This window comes from Egretta garzetta, unplaced genomic scaffold, assembly GCF_000687185.1.
Source record: "Egretta garzetta isolate BGI_Z169 unplaced genomic scaffold, ASM68718v1 scaffold204, whole genome shotgun sequence".
NCBI lineage: Eukaryota > Metazoa > Chordata > Aves > Pelecaniformes > Ardeidae > Egretta > Egretta garzetta.
The window spans coordinates 3,044,752-3,062,827 of NW_009259424.1; the positions used below are offsets into that span (position 1 = coordinate 3,044,752).

At 45.3% G+C, this 18,076-nt stretch overlaps 1 protein-coding gene across 1 annotated transcript in view; it reads right to left on the bottom strand.

Annotated features, from left to right (window-relative positions):
- Nucleotides 1-625: 625 nt before the first annotated feature.
- ARID5B (AT-rich interaction domain 5B) overlaps nt 626-18,076 on the bottom strand; it is a 106,673-nt gene continuing 89,222 nt past the window's right edge. Inside the window, exons 7-8 of the mRNA XM_009637007.2 lie at nt 6,722-6,920; nt 626-2,778 (exon numbers count right to left, since the gene is read on the bottom strand). Of these exons, the coding sequence (XP_009635302.1) occupies nt 631-2,778; nt 6,722-6,920 (2,347 nt within the window). The 3' untranslated portion in view covers nt 626-630. The remainder of the gene's footprint in view (nt 2,779-6,721; nt 6,921-18,076) is intronic.

Sequence of the window (18,076 nt, forward strand, 5' to 3'; positions counted from 1 at the left end):
AAACAAAACTATATAAATTATTGTGACCAAATGTGACACTGGTAGTTTACGAAGTGGATATGTACAGTCAAATTAAACAGTGTTTACCCTTCTGTTCTAATAGTGTTAAAATGAAAAATCTATTGCCGTTTTACTATACATTGCATTGATTGAATCTTTAAAAGTCAGGAAAAGTTACCCAAAAAAAGCACATCCACTGATTGTACGGATTCTCAGCCTGCTTCTCCTGTCCAGGTTCATCTTGCGCCCTTGACTCATTTGCAACAGCGCACGGCCTCCGGTCCTCGGCTCAGAGGAAGGCAAACACAGCCCTCACCTGGGATTTCCGTGAGCTCGGGACTGGGCCTGCATTCCCATGGCTCCCTTTGAACATTTGCTCTTACCGTATACAAGTCCTTCCAGAAAACACATATGCAAAATCCAATGATTTTTTTCTTTCTTTTTTTTTTTTGTTGGTTTTTTTTTTTGTTTGGTTTTTTTTTTTTTGTTTTTGCAGGGGCAGGGATAAGGGGCGAGGGGGCTGATGTGGGAGCCAGAATTAAAGAAGCAGTCCTGCCTCCAAATCCACAGGGGGAGGAATGTCGCTAACTGAACTTCTCTCCTCAGACCTTTTTTTGTGAGCGAGGGGGTTTACAGTTTTGTGCTGGGATGTACAGAGGACAGCTGGGAAGGTGGGAACGCAGCTTGAGGGTTTATAGCAGCTAAAGGATAAATGCTGTTATGCAAAAGATCACCGTAGGAACTTCCTACCGGTGTTGCCGCAGCTAAGTGTCTGTACAGTTGCTGAGAGTTTGCAGGGGACGTGAGGAATTGTCTCTGCACCATGAAGGAGTGAAGAGCCAAAGGCTGCATTAGTGGGGAGAGCACGGTCTGGTTTTTCAAGTACTGCAGGGGATGAGAATACCCAGGCGGGAGGCGATTGTTCAGCCCTGTGCACAGGCTGCCCGGGTACAAGCCTGGGAAGATGGGGGCTGAAAGGGGGAATTTGTGGCTTTCCAGCATGCTGCCAGAATGGAGGCCATGCACCGTCTTGCTGCCTTCCCCCTCTGGGTCGGGAACCTTGTCTTTCACTGGGGTCTCCTTTGGTAAGTGCAGAGGAGAGACAGCTCGGATTTTTTTTTCAGAAATGACTTTGTCCAAATCCTCCATGCTCCGTTTCAAAGGCCGGGCAGCCCCCACGTTTTGAGGGCTTGTCCTGCGGCTGATGATAGGATGCACCATCCCCTCCATCTTCCTCAGATTCTCCAGCCTCTGGGCCTGCTGCTTCCCAGACCTGTGGAGCAACTCGCTGTGTTTTTTCGGGGCTGTCATGGCCATGGGGGACACGCGGCAAGCTTTGGGATTACAGTCTAGGCTCACTGCCTTGCTGCTCGCAGCCTGGAACGGGGAGATACCTTTGCATTCTTGCTGGGCCATGGACGAATGAGGGAGGCTGGAGACCGGCACCTTTGCAGTCTGTTTGTGTATGCTCTTTGGAAGACTCAAATCTGTTGGCTGATCATCTGAAGAGGCCTCCACTGCCGCCTTTTTTTCTTGCTGATGCAAAGATGGGCGATAATTTAAATTTAGTTTTTCTTGGTGTTTGTGTTGAGTAAAAGTAGAAATATTTTCAGACTCTCTGAACATGTCCCGGGGGAGGTACTTTGATGTCTGTTCATTATTAAGGTGGTGTTCTGTGTGCCTATAAAGGCTGTGCAGATGAGGTGATGAATAAAAATCTGCCAAGAAAGTGGGCACATGGGAGTGCTGCAGTGCCCTTTTCTCACTCATTTTATCTTTGCAGTCCTGGTCCGTCTTCAGTACGTACGACTCGGCAAGAGAACTGAGGTGATGTTTTGAAAAATCACAGCGCTGAGGATCCGGTTTACTTAGCATGTCATGTTTGAAAACGTCATTAATCGACTTCCTTTCTTCCTTGGTTTTAAAACTCTGTACGTGTTGTATGACTGAGGGCCTATTAATTGCTACGGGATCAGAATTAGGGGCGTGGGGACCTTGTGATATGCTTGAGGACAGCTCATCTCTGCTGTTCAGTTTCTTTTTGCTGATCAAAGGTGGAGGAGAACCATAAGGATAGCTGCACGACAGGGCTGCCCCACTGACCTGTGACAGCAGCTTCTTCTTTGCCAGGGGTGACATGATGCCTGGATTACCCTTTGAGTAGAGCAGCGGCGTGTAACTGAAGGTGGAGTCGTCATTCATGGACCCAGGTAGCTCCTTTTCCTTGAACATGTCAAAGTTCTGGACCACCAGTACTTTGGGTGTTTGCTTTAGTGCGTTGTGGATGTCTTCGTTTCCCAGCTGGTCCACTTTCACCGTGCAGTTTGCGATATAATCAGCCATCTCTGGCAATTTGTCATCTTCCATGTCGCTCTGAGTGGGCAGCTGGACCGGGAAAGCCGTGAAAGGCATTTCTGGAGCTTCGCTTTCTAAGCTGTCAGTAAAAGCTTTGTGTAGTCTTTGTTCGGGCTTTGTATCTTCCAGGGCATCTGCTGAGGGATGTAATCGTTTCGTGACGGTGGCATCCAGCATGGTGTCTTCTTCTGGGGGCACGGATATACTTGAGAAAGAGGACGAGTGCTGAACCTCCTCCTTGGCTTTCTCACTATTCGTGCTGTTTTCTGTCAGGTCTGTCTTTTCCAGAGGCAGTGGCCGAGCTGTCTCTGCTAAAAGAGATGGAGGGCCTTGCACGGGTTGTTTCATCTCTCCCACTGCAGGATGTTCAGGGAAATTTTTCTGGTCTGCTGATTCTTGATCCTTCTCTTGTTCTGATGAAATCTAATAAAACGATTCAACAGACAGTAATAAGAATGCGGTGCGTTTCGGCAGACTGTTCATAAGATCATACACAGTACCCCGTTGGCTACTTTTAGAGAAGTACTTGTCAATCACCTTGCTGGAAAGTGAAGGCTCTAACGCCAGGTACCGGACTCAAACAAAGAAACGTACCTCCTGGAAATATTAAGAAATACACCATCCCTGCCAGGGTCACAATAAGCTGTTTCAAAACAGCAGATGTTTGTAACCTGACGAGAGGCACCAGTGGCTTGACCAGATAGCTAAACGCTGAGGTTATAGTCTTTTAAAATTAATTAGGCAAATGCAGGAGAGCAGGTTTCGTAACACAAATGGTAAGGCTATAGAAATTTCTCCCGCTAGCCAACTTCACCTACGGAAATGACACAACGATTCCCATGTTTTTTCTTACATAAAGTCTCTCCAGCGTAGCTATCTTAAAATTCAGTGATCACAGAGGAGATCATTCACACCCAGTTCTGCATTAAAGTGTGAAAATGATAGAAATGGCATACTAGGAATCCCTATTGTAGGCAGCAAATCACTGCCACAGCTTAACTAGGACACACATTTTTTTATTAACGGATTAAAATGAAGTTGTCAACATTCAGTAAGTGTGTGTGCCTGCTATTACAAACATGGCTTTTATACGTTATCGTCAATGGGACCGCAGCTCGTTCTGCTCCCCCATTAATAAAGCTTGTGTGCACAATTCGCACTATTCATCCCATTATGTAGCTGGCTGAACTGTGACCCACCGAGGTCACCAGAGCGTCCCATCTGCGATCCAGCTGACTGACAGCCCCTTTCAAAACTGCTGTCACTCTCCTCTGACATGCCGTGGTGGAAGACAGTCATAAAACAGCAGCATTGTGTGAGCCCTTTATTATTATTGTTTTCTTTCTTTTTTCGTTGTAAAGATAAGACGCATCGAGAAAGTTATTATCTAAATGCTGCTGTCATAGGAGCAGGGGATCAGAGAAGGTCCTAACGAATCTAACCCTCTCAGAGATTTATTTCTTCACAGCTGCTTTTAAATATTCCTGTCTGTTTGGTTGGCCTATTAGTTACAGTGTCTGTTAGTCATCCTAACTTCTTTTTAAACTCATAGCTGCCTTTTGCAGCCAAATACCATCATTAGGTCCTTTACAAAGTACCATCGCTAGTCTCTTGAGCTTATAAAATTACAGGAAAATACCAGACAGATGAGCAAAGCAAGGAGGAGAAAAAAAGAGAGAAATCATATTTAATAACTGTACATTCTGCTCTTTGTTTCTGTTAAGCAACATTTTGATTGAAGTTTCAGCTCTTGTGAGGCAATGCGCAGTCTAAGGCTAACAGCGTTTTGTCTGGTATCTCCCTACATTGACAATGGCATTGTCATGGCAGGAAAACAGCAAAGAGTACAAAAGCAAATGCAACCCTAATAAATTAAAATTATAGTCTCTCCCTGCACACTTCTCATGGTGCATGAGTTGAACCTGCAATTGAGAGGAGCGCGCATTTGCAACTTGATTACGCTGTTACAGCTCACGGCTACAGCCACCTTCTGGGCCCCATCCAGGAACGGTGTCAGCGGTGGCTTGGTCGGGGCTGTGCCTACACATCTACGTGGGTGGCTATGGAGGCTCCCTGCGAGCAACACGCCACCGCTGCTGTGCCTGGATGAGGACTGCACCCAAATGTGGAGCCTGGCATGTGGCTCCACTGCTGGGGGACGGCTGGAGGAAAAGGGACGTGCAACCTTCTGCCTGGCTCCGCCAGACTTGGATTCCGTTCCACCCAAAGGAGCTGGACGTCTCCTTTCTGCTGGCCCCGTAAGGGCCGTGTCCTGGGCACAGAGCCCTCCCTGCAGCAGAGCACGGCTGAGCTCTGCAGCTCTGCACCCACCCCGGCTGGAAGCGTCCACCCCTGCAGGCGCCTTTGCTGCTCGGGCTCCGTGTGCCCACCCACCCGCATGGTGACCTGCACGAGGGCCAAGGTCCTTCATTGCCCACCCTGATTAAATAGGGGCAGGACGCGCCTTCCATCCCAGCCAGGAGACATTAATTCTGCTACATTCTGTACCATTTCACAATGGGAAACTGCTGTAATCGTACATTTTTATTGTCTCGTCTAGGCTCCCTACATTTCCGGTAAGCGCAGCTTAAGAACTTTTCCTGCAAACCACACAAAAATAACTGCAGTTTAAGTAGCAGGAAGTTTGAGATAGGGAACAACAAAAGCAAGGAAATTCAAAGTTAAGGCTAACGCTCTGTTGCTGACTTGTTCTGTTGTGCTTAGGGGTGGTGGTACGGATAGCTGTGGAATGGATCTTGCTGATCCAAGACCCCTTAATAAATAACCAGGCACAAAGGAATGGCAGGGGAAGGCAGCACAAGCCTTCACTTCGCATCTCCTTGCTTTGGGCAATTTGTGTTGCCACCTTCCAGTGACTGACACAGGTTTCTGCGCACTCCTCTCTATGTATTTTTTATCAGAAGTGGAGGGGTTTTCCCCCAACAGGGTTCCCTGCTTTAAAATTACAGTGCGAGAGAAAACAAAAATCCTCCCCTAGGAATGCTCCTACATTGGATATTAAAGGTACTGTTGATTGAGGCAATTTAAAACACTAATTCTGGTTTGGATGGGAGATGAAATCGTCCTTGCAAGCACAATTTAAAGAGGTAGTGGGACAAGAAAATCAAAATTTTCTGTTCTCAAAACTGGGTACACAAAGTCTCAGAGGCATCCATGTTTATGGGTCCTGCATTGTTTTTTTTTAAGCAACAAGGAGGAGGATCGTTGGTAGCTGACTCAATACCCATTTCCAAACTGGTTTAGAAACGGGACTTACGTACCTGCCAGACGGTGCAATGAAGTCAAAGGAGCAGCCGTAGTCTGCTGGGCATGTCATGTGTTTCGACATTCTTTAAATAGTTACTTTCACTGCAACGCCTTGAAGGCTGCTGTGATCTGGCAGACTGGGACAGGAAAAGCAATGGCTTGTGTAGGGGCTGTGTGCGAGGAGCTTCACCGCCTCCTTCCTCTAGAGCCGCGAGCAGGGCACGGGGGAGAGTGGGCAGGATGTGCAAAAGTGCTTAAGTAACACTGGAGCAAAAGCCCCATTGATTTATATCACTTAACAAAACGTGAAACTTACTTACTCTTGCTTGCAGACAAATGCGAATTCTACTGATCTATCTTACCCTGGGCTGTGAACGTAAAATCTGTTCCACAAGGGCTGCCCTATGACTGCAGGTAACGCGGCTCTACGTGGAAACCGGGGCCTGCCCGTGTGGAGCAGGTGACAGAACAGGAACCTATCTCAGCTGAAAACCATCTCTGGCATGTGAGAGGGAAGTCGGGTCTCAGTTAGGGCTTGGAAGGTGTTTCCCTCAAAATCTGGCCTTTTAATCCGAAGAGAAATCTAGTATAACACGATAAAAATCCTGGGGAGTGATCTGTTTTTTGACAGACATGCATACATCTGTAAGCATGGAAGGGCTGATCCAAAGGTTACCATTATAAAAATCAGCTGTGTCCAACAGTTACCACAGTATTATCAACAGTATTAGAGGTTCCCGCACCCTATACTTAGATTAGGAAATAACTGTGGTAGTTGTGTGGTTTCCTTTTGGCAGCTGCTGATCTTTTAGTGGTGACCACTGTATAATACAATGAGCAGAAATGGTACTTGTTACATCCAGAGCTTGGTCTTCTGCCACCACCGCTACGCAACATGGAGCTAGCTGGTTGCTGTTGGTAGCCCAGCAAAATCCCCACACAGGCAGTACCACAACAACCGAATTCCCATTGCTGAGCAAACTCAAAGGCCGACCGGTTGGAATTCTCCAGTTTAAATTATGTATTTTATCATTGGATTTCACATGATTAAAGCTGTACATTTTTAATTGAAAAGTTGAAAAGCAGGAAAGCAACCAACCTCAGATGCATCTTGGGGTTTCTGCGCATTATCTTTTTCCTTCTTGCTCTTTTGGTTTTCATTTTTGATGCGTTTTGTTCCAGACACTTTTGTTTTCGCTTCACCCTCCTGGGAACTGTTATCCTGTTTTCGAGGTTTCACTGGAGGCAGTGGCTTATCTTCCTCTCCTTTAATAAATCTTTCATACGGCAGGATTAATCTAGGGGATTAAGGAACAAATAATTGATCAGATTTTGCCGTTCTAGCAAAGAACAAAATGTATCTACTACGAGCAGTTTACTTAATAAAACCATTTTCTTCCATGCCATAAAAGCAACAGTGTAAACTCTACATCTACAAATCCAAGTATGATAAATCAATTTATTTGGCAAGATTATCAAGTGGTGTAAATTCAGTGGAGTTGGAGTGGATCAGTTGTCAGTACCGCTGCAGAGGTTCGTGCGGCTACACCGATTTGTACCAGATGAGGATATGAAGCACTACATTTTAGACTGATTTAAAAAAAATAAAAATCCACCCTTTATTTTTATTTTTCCCTCCCTATCCTTAAAAGCGTGCAGCAAACCCCAGGAAAACACCTACAATGCCACAGCCAACTCGGTAACAGCTACCCAATTTCCAGGCTGGTGCAAGGGCAAGCGGCAGGAACGGGGCAGAAGATGAGAGCGGGGCTGCAGGGACCCTACAGCGGCGGGGCCGGCCCCCGCAGGCTGCGGTCAGCACCAGCCCACCGCCACCCTCGCAGCGCACCCACGCTCCCTGCCTTCGCCAAGGCAGCCTGTGCTCTTGTAGGGAAGGGGGAGAGAGGAAAAGAGTTAAAAGCGAAGGAATTTTTCACTGTGGAACTGTCCTCCAAAAAGTGCACGAAATCGCTTTAAAAAAAAAGCAAGGGAGAAAGGCAAACAAAAAAATACCCTCCCCCCGAAAGCATCAAACACACTGAGTTTTAATCTATCTGTTTTCCCTTTGCAATTCTTGATCTGAAAGGAAAAATAACTGATATAATTAAAAGGGATGGATTGCATTACAATCTCAGTTTCAACTTCAGTGATTAAAGTTTTTATAACGCATTTGGTATGATTAATGACTCACTGTGGGATTAATACGAGACTCAGACTTTAAAAATATGGACTTTAATACAGCAAACATAATTTGTTTTTAAAAAAAAAGACGACAAGTTGACTCTATGAAGAAAATGTACTTTGCTTATAAACAACATAAATCTGTTCAAATACCAGGAATCCTTAATTATCTTTAATCTAAGACTCCAAGGCAGAAACCTCTTTGGTTCAGATATTCGTTTGTTATCCTAGAATCAGTTTCTAAGCATGCAATTTTGATTTACATACTTAGATGTTCAAACACAGTTTGGGCTTAAGAGAGCAGAAATTAGATTGCTCGTGATCATAATATTTTACATTTTAATAAAATACAACATAAATTATGTTAAAATATAAACCTAATTTATGCTATATTAGAAACAAAATTCATTAACTGAGCATGCTCTGACATGGTATGTGCAAAGAGGCGTGAATAATACTTTCTAGCCCTGCATTTGGCAGGGCTCCAGTAATGAAGCTAAGCAGAGCCCACAGGGAATATTCATCTTCAGATCCCATTACAAACTGAGTTTAAACATGTTACAGCTGCTAAAACTGGAAACTGCTCCCTCTATGCAAACTTAGCAAAATAATACGTAGTTGCCAAATACCTGCTTCCCACTGTAATATTACAGTTAATGTTTATATAATAAAAAGCATAACTAAGCAGAATAAGAAAAAAATAATCTTGTTCGTACTTGAGGCTGCTACATTTCATTCGCAAAGCGCGAATATTGGTGAAAACACCGAATTCCTCCCCGCGCTGCACAAAGCGCTTTGGACTTCACTAGAGGCAAGGTTGGGTTTCACACAGGGCAACGTCGAGGCCGCTCCGCCATGTGTTAAATATTTAAAATCGCTTTTAATAAAAACACATTTTATTACAATAATTGTTAGCACTGCGAGGGGAGTGTTTGACTTTGTTTTGTTTCCATGGGAACACGTCGCCCATTAAAAATCTACATATTCCATCCGTAAAGGTTTCAGACGCTGTCCCGCGCCCCACGGGAGATGGAGACACTCCCGGCCCACGAGTGGGTCTTTCCATGGAAGATTTGCCACACGATTTAAGCCCATGGCTATGGCCGGGACAGGAGCAAGGCCCGGGCCGATGTGATTAATCACCGCTCGCGTGCCCTCCACCGAGCCTTGTAGGGTAACGCGGGACGCAAACTCCTCCTCCTGCTGCACCTCACCAGAACTCATTAGCTTTGGTGCTAATTAGCAACCGTGGCTTAAATTTCCTTTTCTGATCTTAAGGGTTCATGTGGGAGTACAAGGTTTTCGTTTTAGTTATTTTTCACTGAGCTCAGCAGTTGGCAGGCCGACAGCAGTAAAAATACATTTCACATAGCCGGTCAAAGGCCCGGAGCCAGCGGCAGGAAATCTGGAATTAAATGTTTCGTGTATCGGGGAGGCGGCATGACTAAGGTAAAACTGAATCAAAACACAAGGATGGCTTGTTCTAGGATTTTCCCCTCCTTGTTTGAAACGAAGGCCGGCAGGCTGCTGGTCCCCGCCGCTGCCGAGATGGGTTTTGGGGGCTACGGGGGGGCAGCTGGAGGGGAGCTGGGCAGGAACACGGGCTGCAAGACCCCGGGGAGCAGCGCCGAGCCGAGCAACGCCAACAATTGCCGCTTCACGTAGAGATTTCCGTCGGTTGCAATTTTCACTGAATGTTTTTTCAGTTATCCTGTCATGGTACAACACAATTACCCACAGGATATGATCTTATCATTTGATTATTAGAAGTTTTTATAGCGCAGGAGTAATAAAGCTAATACTGCTCTCGGAACATGTAAGCAGCCGGCTCACATGCCATGAAAGCAGCCGGCTTAGCCAATTTAAGGTCAATATTGCCCAACACAGGAAGAATGCGATCTGCTGTTAGCCAAATAGTTTAGCAGAATGTGACATGTCTGAAACCAACATTTTTTGGGTTTTTGTTTTTTTTTTTGGTCAAATATTTGCAGCGCAGGTAAGATTTAATCAATCTTTGCGCAAGGAGAGGTAAAGACGACTTCCAAAAATGGAGCCGGGTACCTCGACTATAACGCGCTTTGGAAACAACCACCGCGTTCTCAGTTGCTTTGAACTGTGGCTGTATTTCGCAGCGGGGTGGGGGGTGGGGGGAGTATCAAAGTATTCATAAAAAAAGGAAAAGGGGGGGAATATTTTGTGGTCTAAAGAATATTTACTTGTAAAGCCTGCAAGGAGACCAAATAAAAGGGTCTTTATCATGATCAAGATTCCAATATTAAGATTAATAAAATGTATTATTTATAAGTCAATTAACATAAATAGAATATGTAAGCACTAGTGTATTAAAAAATCTTTCCACAGGCAGCAGATTTTTAGCAGCATGAGGTTTTTTTTTTTTTTTCTTCTTTCCTGGAATAATACAAGAATAACATTTTCCAGCCAAGAGCAGAAACAGTAGGGGAGTCTTTGCTATCACAGGGCTTCTTATTAAATTCAGTCACTGTGAAAAGCCAGTGCTTTTTTTTTTTTTTTTTTTTTAAATAAAGACAACTTAAAATCAATACAAGTTAGATTAACAAATCAGTACTATACTAATCCTGATTTATTACAATCGGCAATATTAAGTTTAATCACGTATAAACTGCTACTCAAAAAAAGATTTTGCTTTACTAAGTCCTGAATTAAATAATGGTGCAGAGTGTACTGAGTTTTTAGATCTGCATCATCTGATATTATGAAAAATTCAATGTACTTCTCTGCAGCAGATGTCAGAGGTCAGCAAATCTATTACAGTAATGTAAGTAATCTGGCTTTCTGCCAACCTTTTTTTAAAAAACACTGAAGCAGATAATTTTATATTTACAAATTCTAAAATCCTCCAGGGACTGAATCTCTTTCCCAACAAAAAGCAGAAACTTCACATTAGAGAAATGTATTTCACAGTATATCAAACATGTCCTCATCATTAGCATTTCATAAAAAGAAAAAAAAAGCCCTTAATCTTTATTAGTCAACATTTTTTTCCCAGCTACAGAACTAACAATACAAGATCTCATCTGAGCCAGTAACCACTACATTTTCATGTATTGATTATGCAGAATGAATGACTTTTTTGGCTGGACTCTGCTTCATGGGACACATGAGAGCACATCTATTTATAGGCATGATAAAAAAAGTAGTTACAATAATGCAAAGGATCTGACCAGCCCAGAAAGAGGAAGGAAATTAAATGTTAAGGCTGCCAGTTTCCTCTTTAATTCTCCCCACTGTGTATGGATATGACGGGGCTCTCGGGCCGGGGAGGAACCATATGCCCAGGACACACGGGGTGAAGGAGGGGAGGAGGCAGCTCAGCACAACCCCTACAATATTTTTTATATCGCTTGTTTCAGTGTTTATTTTTGTTTTCTTTCTGGCAGAATAAAATATTCCAGCACGTCTCCCACTGACATCATCTTGCTTTCTCAAGGGCTCCAAGCCCAACACAAACCAGCGCGCAATGGAGCCCCTCAGCCACAAGAATAATCTTGGAAGGACTTAAAATACTGAAGTCTGTTCCTTGGGAGATGCTGCCCGATTCCCATGCTTGGCCAGGAGGTTAAGGGGGCTGATTGCAATGGGAATGGAAAAAGATTTAAATTTGCTCCACCAAATGAATACAGCAACCGGTTAACCCATGGAACTCGCTGCCAATGGATATCTTGGGGCCAAGGGATTAGTGAGATTACGCAAGGATTAGATGCTAATGTAAATCATGAGAACATTAAGCTCTTAGAGTTTCAGAAATACTGAAAAGGGACAGGCAATGAATCTCTTTACTGGTAGGAGTTTGGAAAACACTTCCCTCCTGGCCACATTATGCCACAGTGGCTCTTGCTCCTTCCTCCAAAGGCACTGCCAGAGCTGGGGGACGAGACGGCCGGCCTGCCTGGTTCAATAGCGCAACCATCCCTCAGGTCCTCACCCCCTGCAGCCAGAGGGTCTGAGCACAGGGCCGGCTCCATCGAGCCCCCGCCGCCGCGCAAAGGGGCCCCTATGGATAACCTTAGTGAGGGAAACCCGATTCTTGTTCCCTAGAAACTCAGTGGTGAAACATTCAGAAGTTCTGATGCTAAAGGGGTAAATCTTGGAGCAATGCTGTCAGTGGTAAGCACGGGAAACAAGCCACCTTCAACAGCAACCAGCTGGTGGGGATGGCCAGGAGTGGGAGGCAGCTTTCCTGGGCACCAGTGACAAATTCCCAGCAGAGAAGAGGGGAGAGGCATAACCCAGACTCTAAGGTCTCAGCCAGCTTTCTGGAATGGGAATATAAAATACCTTGAGGAAACCCAGCAGTGTGTTCCTCAAGCCTGATTTCCCCAGACCGCATTGTACAATCCAGGGGTTACAAAAGCAAGCCTTGCATGCTTTTGTGCAGAACACAATAGCAATAGGATTATTTGCATTTGTCTGAAGTACAAAACTGGCATGTATTTTATCAGCAAAGCCAAAATACATTTGAGTTCAATTTTCTTCCCAAAGAACTTTCCTTCCTTAAAGAAATGGCTCTTTCATCCTTTCATCAACAACTTTCCTCACAGCCCACTGGGAGTGCTGGTGGGTAATGAGAATGGCTCACTGCTGAAAGGTGGGAACTGCGCTGCTGTAAGAGAATTCAAAGACACTTTGTTTTAAGTAAACTGGAAATTAGTGACATTACAAACACAGCTGTTGATTTAGCTGCACAGCCAGGTGAGGGAATCACGAGCACTCTCGATGCTATGGCTCAGCAAGGGGAGATGAACAACCCCGGTCTTTGCCTTCGGTGCAGATTTAATGCGCGGGAATGATTCAAAGAAAGGGTGACAGGGACAAAGAAGCTTCCTCAGGTCACTCTACCAAAATTGCTACAAGCCTCTGTTTTGCCTGCAGTCAGCATTTCTACATGTAAAGGCCTTTTGCCCGTTAGGTCCATACAGTCTCTGCAATACTCAGCTCCTATGCCCAAGATAAGCTCACAGATGCCATTTTGCATTGCCTATGGGGTGCAGGTCTCCTGGAGGATCTCCAAAATCCTGCCGACCCTGCCTGGGAGCTCTGAGCCACATCTCCATTGCTCAGAGTTGAACAAAGCAGGGGCAACCCCAGCTGTGTTAGCAAAGCCCTGCAGTAAAGTACAAGGTGGAGATTCCCAGCAGACCTGGGAAATATCTGATGGGAAAGGTCTTACTCTCCATCCCTGGTGCTGCTCCCACAGAGTGGAGTGGCACATCTCCCACCGCGCAGCACCCTCCTGGGGCAACTCAGCTCCCAGCAAGGAAAACGGGCTTGTCCCTGTGCGTAGTCTGTCCCTACTCTCGGATGTCAAGAAATGGGGTCACCATGCAAGAGATGAGTTGCCCAATGTTGACGAGCACCCAGCTCAGCTGGCAGGAGTGCCAGAACCCCAAGAGCATTGGGCCCAGTAAGCACTGACGCACGTGTGTACTGCGGGCATGCCTGGAGGTTCCCCTCTGCTTGGGCGACAACCCAAACGGGAGCGCTGGGTAGCACATGGCATTCCCCAATTCTGCTGGGACAAACTTCTAGGTGGAAAGAGGGATGTGGCTAGGAAAACAATTCTCTATGAGGAGAGAGACCATCTGTCTCCAGGCTCTGGAAGGCAGTGCCTGACTGCCCAGCGCTCTTGCACCCAAGGACTTCCACTGACTGCAGTGCTGGCCAGTGAGTCTCCGAGGCTGAAAACCCAGAAATTTGGAAAAAACTGTGTGTTCTCAGATGTTTTGAATGGACAGCTAAGGATCTGCTTTAATGGTAAACAATTACATTCCTCTGTCATCTGATACTTTTTAAATTTTGAGGAGGGGGGAAGCTTTCTGAATTTTCAATAGTTCCTTTGTTAAAGCATCTGTTACTCACATAATTGAAAAGATGTTTGTTCAGTGGTATGCTTGAGAGTACAGTTATTTAATCTTAATGATAAAGCCCTGAGGGCAGAAAATCATAAGTAGAAACCTCTTGTTATTTATCAAAAAGAAAAAAAACCAAACCAAAAACCCAGGAAAAGAGAGAGAGGACTGAGACACCTCATCTATCTTCAGGCTTAAATTCATGCTTGATGGAAAACTATTGAGACAATTTGCAACTTGTGAAGTTTTCTGGGAGTCTGGGGCTAGCCGAAGTGGGACGGGGGCAGGAAAGTGGGGTGAAGACAAAAATAAAACAACCAAGTTAGTAAGACAAGAAAGAACTGCTGCTTGGCAAGTTTTTTTTTTGGGTCAAACAAAGAGCTAGCTGTAGTTTACAGCATGACATAACACTTGATTAATTTTTGCCTGAGGATGTTTTCACACTTAACAGTGTAAATCAAAACCTTCTATTAATTACAATGTGAATTAAAAGATAACCATAAGCATTTTCATGTAGATGCTATACTAGCCTCCTATTTTTTGTTCCCTCTAAAAGATTGGCTGCTATTTCCTACAGAACTCCACTGAAATGCTTACACGTTACCAAAGTTATCCAAACGCTTTAACAAAACCAAACAGCATTTGCATGGAACGCAGGGCTCTCTTGCATATTGAATTACTGCACAATATCCTTAGGGTAGAGAGACTTTACGGCTGTTAAAGGGAAACTATGTAAGGGACTTCTTTCAACCCGCCTTGTGTTTCCGATAATATATAATATTTATGTGAGCGATTTAGACAGAAAAATGGCAGAAGGGGCTCTCAACTGTACCAACCACTGTATCTCCTGGGGTTCAGTCCCCCGGGAAGGGACAGATGTGCAGGGTCCTCGGCAGGTGCCCAAGGGCCACACTCACAGCCAGAATAAAGCCCTCCACGAGCCTGTGTCCAAAGCGCGGGCACGGCCACCCTCCGGGATCGTGACAAAACGCTCCCCGCTGCGGGGACCCATCTCACCTACTGGCCCCTCACCAAGTCCCAGGTGGCTGTGGCTCTGCAGGACACTCTCCCACTCAGCTGCTTGAATTTGATGAGAGCGCGAAGCCAAATAAATCCCCCTCCAGCAGGGTTTGACTGGGATGGTCTGGTTTTCAAGATGCTAGTGACTGGTGAGGGTCAGGGTACAAGCTACACCGTTGAAGAGCAGGACATGACCCGTGGGGGGCTCTGAGGCCATCCCTGCTGGAGACCCCTAGGGAACCAGGCTCCCCGCAGCACCTGAAGGGGCCAGGAGGGCTACTGCTCTATGGGACCGACCAGCTGCCTGCCAGGACGCCTTCGAACACCAACACGTCCGCCCACCAAAGCGGCCGAGGGGTGCTATCACATGCCGCTGCACACCACAATTCCCCGGCCCGTGCGTGCTCCTGCGCAGCTCGTGCGCAAGGCTTGCTCTGGAGGAAACCAAGATGAATCACAGCCAGACCTAGAGGCAGAAAAAGGCCCCAGCAGGCAATTGCTTGTATTTTTGTTTTGTTCAATGGATTTTACTGGGAACTTCATATACCTTGCAAAATAGCAGGTTGGGGTTTTTGGTTTGGTTTGGCTTTTTTTTTTTTTTTTTTTTTTTTTGAGGGGGTCACAGTGGTGTAGTATTTATGAAAATTCCCTAACAACAACGTCATCAGCACTGCAGAAACACAGCCTATCGTTCATGCCGGAAAATTAAAGCTGCCGATCATGTGTTTTGTGTAAAAGCGAAAGAAACCTCAAACTCTGCATGTGAAAACCACATCTGCATTATTAGGGGAAGGCAGCATGGAGAAGAGTGCTTCGCAGAAAAGTAGCCGTTTCTGAGGGTTTCTTGATAAGAGAGAGAGATGTAGGGTACCGACAAGGGCTGTTCAGAGTTTCACAGGAAAGGTTCAGGCTGAATCAGCTAATAGCAAGCACACACGCCTCTCTGGCTTTCTGTGATCATGCAAGGTAAATGCATTGGAGGAGCACAAATGGAGAAAGTAACAACCAAAACAACAACAACAACAACTCATAAGCCCTGTACCGTCCGAGTCGTGCACAGAGCAACGGCCCCACGATGGGAAAGCATTAATGCTTTTTATATTGGTAATCATCTGTAACATGAGCAATTAAGTACAGTACTAATGGACTATAGCCAAGAGCCTGGTACTAATATTAAAAACTGACAGAGATGAATAGGTTTGGAAGGAAAACTAGGCTGACAAAGACATTTTTATGAAGTGCTTGGGCCTATTTGGAATAATCCAATCAGAGGCAGGTTCAGACCAGCCATGCCTACAGTGACAATAACGCATTCATTGGCATTATACGATGCCTGCTATGCTTTAAATAAAAACACCCATTGCTTCTACTCAGCAACCTGCACTTTCATTATTATACTCATTAATAAAACAAAAGTTCTCTAACTAATATACAACTAACACTTACTGAAACACTGGCAGCCTCGCCTTGTTTTAAAATGAAACCAGTTACTGGAAACACAAACCGTACTACATGAAAAATGAATCAGTTGATAATGCAGACAAAATCTTTCTTTCCCTTTTACCAGGGAAACAAAGCAAACACCGCGCCGACCGAAGCACTCTGCCTCCCTATACCGCAGCAGCAGCAACCACCACAACCCCTGCTGCAAACAGGGGGGCGTGGAGAGGGGAGCAACGCATTCCCTACAGCCTTTACATCTGGCTTTATTTCAGCTTTTGCCACCCTTGGTACCGTGGGTCTGCAGCAACGTGTCGGCTTTTTAGAGGTTATAAGCACCTTTTGAGAAAAGCAACATTTCTTCATGGGATTTGCTAGACAGAGAGGAAATTCTGCCCTCCCCATTTCTTGGTATTTTTGCTGGGGTTTATTTATTTAATTATTTTATTATTTTTGCTCTTTGAAGGAGTGTGTAAAACTCCGCCTTGCAGAGGGGAACTTGGAGAGGGCAGGAGGGTGGGATGCAGTACCTGAAGGCGACATACGTGCCGTTCCACTCCTCAGCACCCTAAGGGTGTCAGTTCAAGGTCTCTGCCACCTAAGCAGCCTTGATATGGTAAAGCCGGTGCAAACAGTTAGTCGCTTCTCTGTCATCTTGGGAGAAAGCTAGTTAACACAACACGGATGCCCTTGAGATCTAGTTGGAGAGATGAATGGCAAGGCTAAGTCAAACAGCAGCACAACCAGTGAAGTCAGGGAACTGCCTGTTCTGCCTCCAGTAAGGAAAGGCCAGTGGGATTCAGAAAGGAAAAATCATGAGGTTTATTCAGCATTTACTTCCCAGCTTAATTCAATTTCCAGTTTAGCTTTACAGCTCACCTTCAAGTTAGAAAATGTATGTGTGTCCTGAATCATGAATGTGTATTCCTGCACTGCAGTTCTAGTTTTAGATTAAATGTCATCTGAGCACTTTGGCTATAAATGAGCATTACATTTACAGGTGCTGTAGTTAGAATTACCAGCTGAAACAAACCATGACAATTTCATTTACTTTTTTCCAAGTCTGAGGCTTAATACAGCCTTCCTGTGGTGGAAAAAAAGTGTCTAACACTAGAAATCCAGAGACTGGACCAGGCACTGAGGGTTTTTGTGTATGTGTGTTAGTTTTTCAGACCAGATTTGGGAAAGCATATTTTAGGTAAGCTCAGGGTTGGTTAACCTAAAAATCCTAAAAGATTTTTTTCTCCAAATGCCATCTGTTGACAGCCTGCCACAGAGACCTGGATAATAGGTTCTGCCTCCTATCAGACCTAACCAAGAACTACACAATGGACTCTGGCATCCAAGAACTCAGATATGAGCTCTTCAGTGTGCTAAGACCCATCTTAAGCATAAACTAAGACTCCTCCTCCTCAGACTGGCTCAAGGCGAGTGGAACTGCTTTGGGTAGCCTGGAAAAGCTTCAGAATCTTGAAGGCATCGTGAGTCTGCTCAGGTTTTCTAGTGAGCACAGTGGGCTCTGTGGCATTTTGCAGCACACCCCTCAGTAACTGCTGAGTAAGTCACATGGACGAGTCTCTATGAGTCGGAGGAGTGCAATTCAAGGGTTTTGCATGTAAAAAACTAAACAACTATCATGAAAGCAGAAGAGAGTGACAAGTTCATGGAGTATTTTTGAATGGCTCATTTATTTTTCCACAACAAGAGACACGCTGTCTCAGTGACTCTAGGATTTCAACACAGAGCCCAGCAACGCTTGCTCCCTGTGCGACCTAAACCCGCAGAGACCTAACTCTCATGCATGCCTGGGTCTCCTCTGTCAAATAAACAACATCTTACAAAGCACATCTGGCGAGGGAAGACCCAGACTGCCAGTCTGAAACCTATCAGCTGGCTCGGGTGCAAGAGGAAGCGCTGAGCCTCTC